General features: G+C 41.8%; 1 protein-coding gene across 3 annotated transcripts in view; it reads right to left on the reverse strand.

Annotated features, from left to right (window-relative positions):
- The window catches only part of LOC124046216 (ena/VASP-like protein), a 68313-nt gene that overhangs the window by 51378 nt on the left and 2677 nt on the right, over positions 1-14258 (reverse strand). For 2 of the 3 annotated variants that reach the window (XM_046366342.1, XM_046366346.1), the window contains exon 1: positions 10740-11087. The exons of the other annotated variant lie outside the window; for it this stretch is intronic. In XM_046366342.1, coding sequence (XP_046222298.1) covers positions 10740-10762 — 23 coding nt within the window. In that variant the 5' untranslated portion in view covers positions 10763-11087. Of the gene's footprint in view, positions 1-10739; positions 11088-14258 lie in introns of those variants that run through there. 3 annotated transcript variants of the gene reach the window in all.

Raw genomic sequence — 14258 nt, forward strand, 5'->3', positions numbered from 1 at the left:
AGTCCCGAGCTGCCCCTCAGTCACGAGCTGCCCCTCAGTTCAGTGGGGTTCTGGGTGAGGACTATTAGGCCATGGTCGGCGGTGAGGGTGGATTATCCCAGGACGCGAAGGGGAGGAACTATGACATTAATGGAGTGGGGTCCACGTCCCGAGCCGGAACCGCCACCATGGACAGACGCCCACCCGGACCCTCCCTATGGTTGTGAGGTGCGTCCGGGAGTCCGCACCTTAAGGGGGGGGGGGGGGGTTCTGTCACGCCTTGGTCATAGTATTTTTGTGTTTTCGTTATATATTTGTTCAGGCCAGGGTGTGACATGGGTTTACTGTGTTGTCATGGGTTTCTTGTATTGTATTGGGGTTTTTGTAGGCATTGGGATTGTGGTTGATTAGGGGTGTGTCTAGTTTAGTTTAGGCTTGGCTGCCTGAGGCGGTTCTCAATCAGAGTCAGGTGATTCTTGTTGTCTCTAATAGGGAACTGTATTTAGGTAGCCTGGGTTTCACTGTGTATTTCGTGGGTGATTGTTCCTGTCGCTGTGTAGTGTTCACCAGATAGGCTGTATTAGGTTTTCACGTTCCGTTTGTTGTTTTTGGATTTTTAAGTTATTTCATGTGTCGTCATTTGTTTCATTAAAGACATGAGTAACCACCACACTGCATTTCGGTCCGACTCTCTTTCGACGAACGAACGCCGTTACAGTTTCAGATTATTTTGTGCCCAATAGAAATGAATAAAAAATAATGTATTGTGTCATTTTGGAGTCACTTTTATTGTAAATAGAAAATAGATTGTTTCTAAACACTTCTTCATTAATGTGGATGCTACCATGATTACGGATAATCCTGAATGAATCGTGAATAATGATGAGTGAGAAAGTTACTGACGCACAAATATCATGGTTGCATCCACATTAATGTAGAAGTTAAGTGGCGACTGTGGCTCTCCTTGTCAGTCATTATGGGCTTAAACCCTGTCAGTCTTCCTTATACTCAAGACCTTTAAAAACTTGATAAGCACTTTTCATGTCCAAGTCATGAATACTAGTCAAAATATTGATAAAAAACACAAATGGAAACAGAATTATCAGGGGAACTGTAACGGCTTTCCTCTTCCTCTTCTGAGGAGTAGCAAGGATCGGACCAATGCGCAGCGTGGTAAGTGTTCATCGTTTTAATAAACTGAACTGAAATACAAAGTAACAAATGAGATCAAATGAAACATCTCCGTCAGGTGCAACACACACTAAACAGAAAATAATCACCCACAACCTAAAAGTGAAACCAGGCTACCTAAGTATGGTTCTCAATCAGGGACAACGATTGACAGCTGCCTCTGATTGAGAACCATACCAGGCCAAACACAGAAATCCCAAATGATAGAAAAAGGAACATAGACTGCCTACCCCAACTCACGCCCTGACCATACTAAAACAAAGACAAAACAAAGGAACTAAGGTCAGAACGTGACAGGAACAAAACAGACAATAATATGGGGTCTTTGTTTCTAAACATCCCTGAATAATTAAATGACCATTGACAGGCTATGTGTATGTAATATCTATTGGAGACTTTTGTGTGACTTATTTCATTTTAAGGAACACCCATTCAATTTAACACTCAAAACAATATAGCCAGTCAATAACAATGTAGTTAAATACAATTAAAATCACCCCTGTACCTGTGTAAGTGTATAGGCCTATCCCACTTGAAAATATGTACTTTCAACCAGTTTTGCAGTTGAAATTACATCTTTACAACCAGCTTTGCTTACTGGGATTGGACAGGAGTGCTCAGACACATCACTATTATAATACAGTATTTGCGTTTTCTTTGGGGATACCTTGAAATAGCTATTACACAGAGGTAGTACAACATCCATTATGATGGCTTATAAGGATCTTGAGGCAGAAGTTGTGATAATGCTAGCCTCCAGACATGTTCTAGCTAGAAGAGTGGGAGTGAGATGCTGGATGGAGGCTTCTGCTACATTGAGTGCTTAACCATGTCAAATAAGCCTCATGGGTGAACTGGATAAAGGAGGCCACCATGTTTCTAGCCTTTTGAATTAAGTAAGCTCTGCCCCTACACAGACACACACACAAAGCAATCCTCTGCTGTACATACGCACACGCACATACACAGGGTCTTTCATGTAACATGGATGTTGGGTTTCGGTTTAATGTTCTGTATCCGTTAGCTGAGTACTTTCTGGTAGTACAGCTCTGGGATGTATTCACTAGGAACCAAACAGAAGCAAACGGCAGATACAGGGATGTACTAACCTGAACTTGTCCAATAAGAAACGCTATTTTTTGTTGCAAAATGTTTTTAGTTGGACACCGTTTTTACTACGGTGTGCACACTCCTGGTTTACCGGCTTTTTCCAGAGATACTCAAATTGGGGATGGGTTAAATTAATAGTAAGCAGCGTTCAATTTGAGCAGTGTTTTTTCTAAAAGCAGGATGCCGGTTTGGCACATAAGTTGTTGGCCTAATTTCCCCATCATGACAAATAAATAACATTTTGCCTGGGACCAACGCAGGGTTTCCATGGGAACCCTGGAGGCAGAGCGGGCATCAAGCGGTGAGAGGACAACAACCCTAGGTGATGACCAGCCAGCCAGGGGGCAAACCCTTTGTTAACAGGCAGGGTATTTGTTTAATGCTGCTGGTTCAGTGGAACGTACCCGAACAGACCCAAATAATAGAACACAACACAGCATCTCTCTCTCTGTCTGCTACATCATGTGATTGATTTGTAAGGCCTTTCTCGCTCACTCCGTTTACTGGGTAACAATGATATGTCTGCTATTCTGCTAATTGTAGTTCACGTTTCAGTCACATCAAGTGCAAAGCCAAAAATAAAGTATGAGACCTGTAATGAAAAATATGTAAGGCAGATTAAGAAATTACACAGCTGCCTCCAAATGTAATGCTGATGATAAAAAATGAAGATCCAGGGACAATGACTTCATTATTAGACTTCAAGGATTAATTAGAGACTATCGAGCCTAAAGGGGACAAATAAAATACAAAGAATAAAAGCAGAGATCGTGCACCTTGTGACGGCCCTGAATTTTTCTGAACCGTCTCAGTGCAGCTCCTTCCAATAGGGCGCTTTCCCTTTAATTCCCAATTAAATAGCCAGTATCAGCTGCGCAAAAGTGGGGTTGTGATGGAGATGTGACTGAGGATGTGTTCAACCCTCAGTTCCCGGAGCTTCTCTATTCCGTTTGTTTTGTTGCCGTTAAACGTGTGTTTTGTAGCCTAAGAGAGTTTACCCAGGATGGGATCCACTCTTTGCGTCCGTGGACGTACCCGTCTCCGTTCTCCGTGGCTTTTCTCCGCTGGAGATCTGCTGGCGGATTGGATTGTCTGACTGACCGACTGTCTACAACCTTTTTGTATACGGTATTTCATTTGTTTTGATGTGAGGTATACTGTGATGATTTATGTAGTTAGTTGTAGTTGAGGACTTAGTAAGAGTTGATACGCTTTAAAGTTCTGTGGTAAAATTATTGTTATATTGATGGTATGTTTAATTATGTGTTTAATCTACACTGAATGAACGGACAAACATTGCGTGACAAAAGTCACTTGAGTTCACTGAACTCCTTTACCGGGCTGGACTCTTTTTAGGCCCGAGGTACAGGACATTTCTGGAGCAACCAGAACTCATTGTGTTATATTATTATGTGTGTGTGTAATCATTGTTGTTGCTAATACAACCCACGCAACAGAATATAGTTATTTTTGAAGTTCTTTCCAATGTTTTAAGGGTTTATGAAAAGTTTATTTCCATCCTGACTTTTACATAAGTCCTTTGTATTGGTGTAGACTTGACGGACCAGATGGGACTCATTCCCACTCAAACTAAGAGGAGAAACCAATGTTTTCTTTGGTAGGCACAACCTACCTGGCACCCCTATAAATATTAACCTCAAGTCAAAACCGTTACAACCTGCAGTGGCACCAAAATCTAAGCTGGAGATCTCCCAGCAACCCCTGCTCTATACTTCAGAGCCAGAGTCTACGCTGTCAAAATAAGAGTCTCTCAATACAGGTCCCACACATGCATGCTGTGGAGTACAGCACTGTCTCTTGTCTTACACACAGGTACTCATCCTCAGGTGTAGTAGAGAGACCAGTGAGAATGAAACCAGAGCTACCAGTCCCATCAGCAGTAGAGGGGGACTCCCATTAGAACAGCAGACTTAATTAAAGTTTCCTCTCCCATTCAGTCTGTATTCTGTACCCTCCCTCACTCCTTGCTCCACACACCGACGATGAAGGAAAACAGCAGCATGCACATTTTGGTGAATGAGTTAAAAAAGGAGAAGTGGAGTTCCTTCCCTGTTATTAAAAAGAGGGCAGCAGGGAGGGGATAGAGTAGATTATACACTAGTGTTTTTCCCAGAGTGCAGTGCAGTATAATCATTTTTGGGCAGCTCCACCACACACACACGCACCAGCTGACAGAGAGCAACTCAGTGGCGGGATTACAGGCGACTTCTGAGTGGATTATACACTAGTGTTTTTCCCAGAGTGCAGTGCAGTATAATTATTTTTGGGCAGCTCCAACACACACACACACGCACCAGCTGACAGAGCAACTCAGTGGCGGGATTACAGGCGACTTCCGAGGAGATCGTTACCTCACTCCTGTTTTAAGGCTAAATTAACTAGGGTTTATCTCTCATTTAGGCACCAGGCTGTAATCTCAGCACAGAGAAAGTCCCACTGGAAGGGAGGGCAACTTCCCAGAAGGCCTGGGTGGTATTCATTAGGCACCAAACAGTAGAAAATGGACAGAAACAGGGAGGGACTACATGATTTTGTCCAAAAATAAACACTTGTTTTCCATTACAAAATGTTTTGTTACAGTGTAACCTATTGAACTCCACTCTGTTGGAAGACCTGGTGGCAAGTGTGGTTATATAAGGGACAGAACAGACTGCCAAAACCATTTTCGGACAATGGTAAACTTCTTTGAGACTTTTTCAAATATTGCACAATAATGCCATAAAGTATGAGGATTTACATAGCTGTAAACTGAGCATTGAAATAAAAGATAAATAAAAAAGAAACCTTTGTGCTCATTAATGCACTGCATTTTTTTCCAGCAAACAATACAGAATACTCTGTCACCAAACTCCAACTTCAATCCCTAGGAATCACTTTGATGGACACCACATGACAGACACACTCAATGTTTTACCCTGCCCCCACCACTCTAACATATGAAAGTATAGCACGTTGAATGGATGAGAAATAAGCCATATATAGGAGAGAGGGATGTGGTCCTTAATGGTCTTTTCCTCCTGCTCCATTAATGTGCTTATCTTCTTAGCTAAATGTCCCTGCTTGTGAAAAAACCACACACACACACACACACACACACACACACACACACACACACACACACACACACACACACACACACACACACACACACACACACACACCAAGCCTCCTCCACCACAACCCACCAGCCAATGTACCACCCAAATTGCAGTGTCTAAAGCCAATGATGTTCAATAACAAACAATCAGATACTCATAACAAGTTGCAAACTGTTAAAAAAAAATGTATTAATGCTTATTCCTTAATGATCATGAAGTGTTGCCAAATGAATGCACAACCAACCTGGCTGAGTAGTTGCTGTAGAAGAGTCCAGAATCACTGACACTCTTGTGAGGCATGTAGAACCGTAGTGCTTGGAGCTGGTGGCTATCCATATTGATTACAAAAAAAACACTTATTTTTGAAAAACACCTTCTTTGTTTTTGTTGCAAAACTGTCACATTACTGGGCTTGCTTCCAGAATGCCATACAACACTTTAAAATGTAACTCTACAGATCAGTTGTTTTATTATCCTCAAAAGATTATTCAAACCCATCAGGGAACAACTTGACAGTAGTCATAAAACTGTTATTTTTTTTCATTAAGAGGGGACTCTCACAAACCCCCCCCAAATATGCCCTTTTTTTCTAGTCTGAGTGCAGAGTAAACACAGAGATTAGCGACGATGAAGTCACTGAAAGGCCTGTTGTAGGGCCTGCTGCAGACGGCTTGTGATCATATTACAGATGGCTGATGCTCCTAGTGGTGCTGCTCCTGTAGGCATCACCCCCTGAGTGCTGTTGTCCTCCTGTTGTTCTTCTGTTTGCCTCTGGGATATTAGCCTATAACCTACCCCAACCCCCCACCCAGCTGTGACAGGGTGTAAGACCAAACACACACTGAGAATTTACAGATTGCTTGTGCATGCGCGCACACACACACACACACACACACACACACACACACACACACACACACACACACACACACACACACACACACACACACACACACACACCCTTCCCTTAAACCAGCCAGCAGCCTGCTGTCGCCATGGCCACCCAGCATGCAGGGCCTGTTCGTAGTCTGTTTTAATTGGGATGCCCCTTGCTGTGCTATCCAGCACTGGATTTACAATGAAGACAATAGGACAATGATGGAGTGATGAGTGTTTGCACTTTGCATTTGTCACCTTGTGGAAGGGGGCCATCTGAATAAGGTCAAATACATATAGTTGATCTGTCTGGCACGCAAGTCAATTAGTCTACATACAGACAATCATATACATTGCATTCGGAAAGTATTCGGACCCCTTGACTTTTTCCACATTTTGTTATGTATCAGCAGCCTTCATCAAAAATCAATGAAATAAATACACATACTCCTCAATCTACATACAATACCCCATAATGCCAAAACAGAAACGTTAGCAAATTTTTTTACAAAAAAAAACCAAACACTTATTTACAAGTATTCAGACCTTTTGCTATGAGACTCGAAATTGAGCTCAGGTGCATCATGTATCCTTTGATCATCCTTGAGATGTCTCTACAACCTTATCGGGGTCCACCTGGGGTAAATTCAATTGATTGGACTTGATTTGGAAAGGCCCACACCTGTCTATATACAGGTCCCACAGTTGACAGCGCATGTCTGAGCAAGCCATGACGTCGAAGGAATTGTCCATAGAGCTCTGAGACAGGATTGTGTTGAGGCACAGATCTGGGGAAGGGTACAAAAACATTTCTGCAGCATTGAAGGTCCCCAAGAACACATTGGACTCCATCATTCTTAAATGGAAGGAGTTTGGAACTACCAAGACTCTTCCTAGAGCTGGCCAACCAGCCAAAACTGAGCAATCGGAGGAGAAGGGCCATCGTGTGACCAAGAAACCGATGGCCACTCTGACAGAACAACCTTCCAGAAGGACATCTCGGCATCACTCCACCAATCAGGTCTTTATGGTCGAGTGGCCAAACGAAAGCCACTTGACAGCCCGCTTGGAGTTTGCAAAAAGGTACCTGAAGAACTCAGACCATGCGAAACAAAATTCTCTGGTCTGATGAAACCAATATGAAACTCTTTGTCCTGACTGCCAAGTGTCACGTCTGGAGGAAACCTGGCACCATCCTGGTGAAGCATGGTGGTGGTAGCATCATGCTGTGGGGATGTTTTTCAGCGGCAGGGATTTGGAGACTAGTCAGGATTGAGGGGAAAATGAACAAAGCAAAGTATAGAGAAATCATTGATGAAAACCTCAAGAGCGCTCAGAACCTGAGACTGGGGGGTTCTTCCAACAGGAAAACGACCCTAAGCACATAGCCAAAACAACGCAGGAGTGGCTTCAGGACAAGTCTCTGAATGTCCTTCAGGGGCCCAGCCAGAGCCAAGACTTGAGCCCGATCTAACATCTCTAGAGAGACCTGAAAATACCTGTGCAGCGACACGCTCCATCCAACCTGACAGAGCTTGAGAGGAACTGCAGAAAGAATGGGAGAAACTCCCCAAATACAGGATTGCCAAGCATGTAGCGTCATACCCAAGAAGACTCAAGGCTGTAATCGCTGCCAAAGGTGCTTCAACAAAGTACTGAGCAAAGGGTCTGAATACTTATGTAAATGTGATCTTTAAGCTTTTTATGTTTAATACATTTGCAAACATTTCTAAAAACCTGTTTTTGCTTTGTCATTATTGGGTATTGTGTGTAGATTGATGAGTAAAAAACACGGTTTAATCCATTTTAACGTAACAAAATGTGGAAAAAGTCAAGGGGTCTGAAAACGTTTTGAATGCACTGTACACGCAAGCACACACACATACACACATCTCAGTAGACATAAAGTACCATGACACATACAACTTAATTGGAAATGGAATTTTGTGATTTGAGTAATGGTGGGTGGTTGACATATGAGCCAGGCCATGTCTCTAAACTGCACTGTGTGGATGAGCCGTCCCATGCTTCGTCCTCCAACCCTCTACACCCTCAATAACACAATTTATTGTTGTGTCAGAAAAAAAGCGGAACAATCTCAAATGTTATTATGATAGCTACGCTATACTCTGACTAGTTGACATGGAGTCACTGAGGGTGAGAGCACCACTATGGGTTGAACCACTGTTTTGGATTGGTTAAATTAGTCCTCCTCAGTTAGGATTGGTGGGCAGAGTATTGGGACGAACTAAGCTGAACATAGGCCATTGTCAAGCTGAATTACTATAAGTGACTCTGTCGCTCCAGGAATAAAAAAAAAACAGATCCATGATGCTAACATATAGCCTGTGGCAAAGATATTGTTGGTATCAAACATTGGAGAGAGACACATCAGAGATGGGTGGGTCATCTCAAGTCTTCCAAACTTTAAGGAATTGCAGTAATGACATGGTGTGTGATCACCAAGGATAAGAAAGGGGTAAGTAAGTAGTAGACACATGGCTACTGGATCCAGCCCTTCCCCCACCCCAAGCCCTCTGTAACTGCAGGTCCCTATCTGTCACTAATCATTATCCTTAAAGGGAAATGCAGCTAATTTGGTACTGTAGTGACTAGCTAGTTAAGGGCCTGAGGAAGCACTACCACTAGGGAGTTAGGCTAGCAGCTAACACAACTTATCTGTTTGATGTTATGGGTCAGTCGTCAACTGAAAGGTAAGGAAGATAGCAGAGGGGGAGAGAATGCCAGAGAGAGAGAACGAGAGCAGGGGGAGTTAGGGTTAGAGAGAGGGGAGAGAGAGGCTGAGGTAGTTTAAAAGCCAATAACTGCAGGTTCAGCAACAGCAAAGCTCCCCAGGGTTGTCAGGCCCTGTTGTGCCTCCTGAATGCAGATCCCTGACCAGAGTGAAATCAATATGCTTGTCATTCTATATGAACTGTTATTTTCGACCAAATGCAAATTTCACAAGCTCATAAGGATAATATATATTATAAGCGTGTTATTATACCATTAAAATGTTCAGCGGTCTCCAACTGAGTTCACTTTGGCAGTAAATGCATTCAGTTTGTCAAGTGACAATGTTCCTAAAACTGTTACTCCTGGCATCATTGTGCTTTACAGTCAGTTGTAAGATTTGTCCACAGTCCTATGGGGCGGCAGGGTAGCCTAGTGGTTAGAGCGTTGGACTAGTAACCGAAAGGTTACAAGTTCGAATCCCCGAGCTGACAAGGTACAAATCTGTCATTCTGCCCCTGAACAGGCAGTTAACCCACTGTTCCTAGGCCGTCATTGAAAATACGAATTTGTTCTTAATAACTGACTTGCCTAGTAAAATAAAGGTAAAATAATTTTTTTTAATTAAATGTGTGAAACATGGCACTGGACCTTATCAAGAAAGTCATAAAACAGCTACATTCCCCTCCTTCAAATCAACAAACACAACGAGGTTGTAAAATCCCAGTGATGTCATATAAAGCATCCCTAGGTTATTCTTCCCGCATATTGACGACCCTTCTGGGTTGTGTTCAATAGGGCACTTAATGAACTTTTTTTCCTTCCGTTTGGCACTTAATGAACATAACCCTAAAAATCCAATCCTCACAAATCACCATGTCAGGGCCAATTCCATTTCAATTCAAGAAGTATTCCTATTCCCCTATATTTCAGTTTACTTCCTGAATTGACTGAATTGAAATGGAATTGACCCCAACCATACTACACAAATTAGCATTAGCTTAGCATTCCTGAGCATGGAAAAGTCTGTATACAAGCGTAAGATGGGATCAATCCTCTCTGAGGCAAAGCTGACACACTGATTGAAACTCATCTCCTTTTCCTCTGGGAAGAATGGAGAGATTTATCAAACTCATTCCTCTGAACAGATGGCTGCATTCTCAGCTCAGTGGATTGAAGGAAACACTCCTTGGAACTGTTCAGTGTTTTTACTGACACAAACAGCCAATGGTTTCTTACCGAGCTGAAAACAGAGATTCCGTGTTGTATAGTAACTACCTACCAAAACCATTTTCTTCTAGGCCATAAGCATTTGATATTATTGTATTAACATTGTTGTCCAATCACATCTCTGATCAATACACTTCACACCTGAATAGTAAAATGTTGAACTATTTATTTATTATTTAACTAGGCAAGTCAGTTAAGAACAAATTTACAATGACAGTGGGTTAACTGACTACTTCAGGGGCAGAAGGAGAATTTTTACCTTGTCAGCTCGGGTATTTGATCTAGCAACCTTTTGGTTATTGGCCCAACACTAAACTAGGCTACCTGCCACCCTGTGGCAGAGAGCAACTTCAGTTTTAGTTTTAATAACTAGCTACCAAAACCATTTCTCATCTTGGATGAGAAAGTCAAGCCTATTCCTGAATATATACTATAAACAGAAAATTCTGAGGCAGATGGACAAGGCAAAAGCAACACAGTGAGAAAGGCAATTATCCTTACCCGAAGTCATCAAAGGAATACATGGTTGGCAGGTGGTGTCAATGGAGGAGGTAGAAGTGAAATCCTTTTGCATAAAATGAAAAGTGGCGGAGATTACATGGAAAGGAAAGCATTAGTGAGACTGGAGAGTATGTGGAACGCACACCTCATCTTCTATCTTCTTCAGACAGGTAAAAATAAATAATCATTCTAGAAGCACAAGGATCCTCATTAAACTGATGTGAAGGAAAAAGAGTGCAGCTGGCTTAGAGAGTGAGTGAAGAGAAATGGAAGGAGTGAGTGTGACAGTGTGTTTGTCTGAGAGTGAGAGAGGAAGGGAAAGAGAGAGAGAGAAGGCGATAGCAAGTGCGTGCGAGAAAGTCAGTAAGAGAGTGTCAGAGAGAGAGAATGAGAGAGAGAACAGAGAACATGTGATCACGCCAGCCCAGTCACCTTGCCTATACCCACGTCCACTTAAAGGATTGGAGGTCTGTATAGCCTATCTGCTTCTGAGGAGTCTCGCCCATTGAAAGCACTGAAAGAGCCACATGATCCCTGTAACCAGTGTATAAGCACGGCATGATAGCCTGGTCCCAGATCTGTTTGTGCTCTATAGCCAACGACTATAGTCTTTGACAATGCCAAACAGCAGATCAGGGACCAGTCTAACGGCATGATAGGAACTTGTAAAAATGTCTCCTGGCAACACTGTCACACATGCACCTGTCTTAGATTTAGTATTTTTGCTGAAATACCTACACAATTTCACATTAACATTTGATTAATTTCATTCTGTAGCCAAATAAATTAAAACTCTGGTCATTTAGCCTCATTTCTGTCAGATCCTAATATGCCTAATATGGAGAAGCAGGTTTTTCATGACTTTCACTTGACCTATTTGCCACTGCACAGCTTCTACACTTAGTGTTACTGCAGTTATTTATGGCATCGTTAATTAGGGGGATTCTTCCTCAATGAGATTCCATCAGTCTGATGCAAGCATAGATCAATAAACTGCTATGCAACAAAGCAAAGTGTGGAAAACAAAAAGCATTCTCTCAGCCCTGCAAAGGAGGGTTTAGGTTCATTGTTCAAGGAGCCTTCAAGGAGCCATATATAGGGTTAATTGCTACTACAATGAAACAATATGCTAGTGGGAATCTATAGTCCAACAGACAGTCGAACCAGGGTGTTTTGGGTCTGTTCTGATGATGATCCTGACACACACACACACACACACACACAGAAAACAACATGCAAAATAAGGACTCTTCTACATGTATGGTTGGTTTCTACATGGAGCGGGAATACAAGAAGCGGAATCTGGATCTTCATTAATAAACTGCAGAGGACATCATCTTTAGTAGAATACGATGCATATGATAAGGTTAGGGCTCGTCGAGCTGGATCACACGAGAAGCCACTAATCTGAAAAGCCTGCAGGAAAACCTATAACTCAGCGTTTTCACATTGCCAGCTACCTTTTTTTCCGGCAGATGAGTCACCGTGGTAACCGCGCTCAAAAATCATTCGGCATTAACGTTTCCCAGGAGATTTTCTCCATATGCAATGACTGAGTATTGCTGGCAGGGAGAATACAAAGTCATCATAGCATGATAAAACACTAATGCTAAAGCTATAAATAGCCGTGCATAGGACATCAGTGGAGTGCAGTGGCTGCAATGGAAGCACTGAGGTTGAATAAATAATTTAATTAAATCTTTCCAGTCACCTTGTGTCCTTCTGAAGATGTAAGACTTCCCTTTGGCTTCCTGACTGAAAGAACAGCCTCTGGTGAGACATAGGCTACAGGACACATGGAGAGCTTCAAAAAGCATGATATAAGACACTTACACACATTCATCCCTCTATACAATGAGACAATATATGAATCATATTATACATGTATGCTATGGTGTTAAATGAGATGCATCAACTTGTCAAACATGTATCAACTGCGTTTCAGTGATGTTACACTCCAGCAGATTTGGAGGCATGGGAATGTATCCTTAGAACAATGTGACATTTTTCTGTGCAGTGTTTATCAGGATGTACCTTATCTATCTTTCATCATTTGGGGTAAATGGAAAGCTGTGCCTTAGGCCTATAACAACGTCACAGTGGTGCCAAATGGCTACAAAGAATTCATGACCACACGTGGTGTGTGCATGTGTGTGTGTGTGTGTGTGTGTGTGTGTGTGTGTGTGTGTACACTAGGGTTAGTCTGATAGCTACCCATGTTTAATATTAGTCTGATGTACTTTGTGGGAACATAACATTTGACCGCTGTAGCGCATTCGACTATGTTAATATAAAGCCATAACTCTTTGCTCTATACAGCTCTATGAGCGCATATACAGCCATACATGCCATCACTGTCACCATGAAGACAATCACATGTGCAACCACAAATAGTTCACATACAAAAGAGTGCCCTGCACATGCTGATGAGCGAATATCTAAAAACAAAGAGTATAGGACAAGGAACTACACCTGTGTCCATCTGTCAGAGAATATCCAAAGCTTCAAATCTGGAGCAGCAGGTAGCCTAGTGGTTAGAGCATTGGTGGATCGATTCCCAGAGCTGACAAGGTAAAAATATTTTGTTCTACACCTGAACAAGGCAGTTAACCCACTGTTGCCTGGTAAGGCATCATTGTAAATAAGAATGTGTTCTTAACTGACATGTCTAGTTACATTTTTAAAAATCTCTTGAATTATTGCTTTGGTTTTCACAAGCAGATAGAGATTGCACAGATAGATTTACAGAGACTCCCTACTGTATTTTTCCGTAGAGTATTCAGGTAGGCTATTCAGGTCTTGGTGACTGTGTAGCCTGCTGCATACCAACATAACCGAAGGTCCCAAAATACAATTGACCCACAGGGCACAGGATTTATTTTACACTTTAAGGCAGTAGCCTTACAATATTATTTCTCCACCCAGAGAGCTGAGAACTGTAATTTGTGTCAAAGCTCTCAATCATTCTATTGTCTCTACTAATATTTAGGTGTATTGTTGTTTGTTGACTGAGCTGATCTACCATAATGATGCAGCTAGATATTGGATCACTAAAAAATACAACTTTTACATTTACTGTGTAGTTTACCAATAAAAAGTGTGACGGTGAAGTGGACATACTCGATATTTATATCCCAAAATAAATAAATGATCTTACTACAATACATTTTAATAGACAGTTGGCAAAAATAGATAAGATCTTGCTAGATCATCCACATTTTTAAGTTTAAGTTACAGCCTTATTCTAAAATTGATTAAATTACATGTTTTCCTCATCAATCTACTCACAACCTATAATGACAAAACAAAAACAGGTTTTAGAAATTTTTGCAAACTTATTAAAAATTGAAGTACCTTATTTTCATAAGTATTCAGACCTTTTGCTATGAGACTCAAAATTGAGCTCAGGTGCATCATGTTTCCATTGATCATTTCTACAACTTGATTGGAGTCCACCTGTGGTAAATTCAATTGATTAGACATGATTTGGAAAGGCACACAACTGTCTATATAAGGTCC

This window comes from Oncorhynchus gorbuscha, linkage group LG10 (genome assembly GCF_021184085.1).
Source record: "Oncorhynchus gorbuscha isolate QuinsamMale2020 ecotype Even-year linkage group LG10, OgorEven_v1.0, whole genome shotgun sequence".
Lineage (NCBI taxonomy): Eukaryota > Metazoa > Chordata > Actinopteri > Salmoniformes > Salmonidae > Oncorhynchus > Oncorhynchus gorbuscha.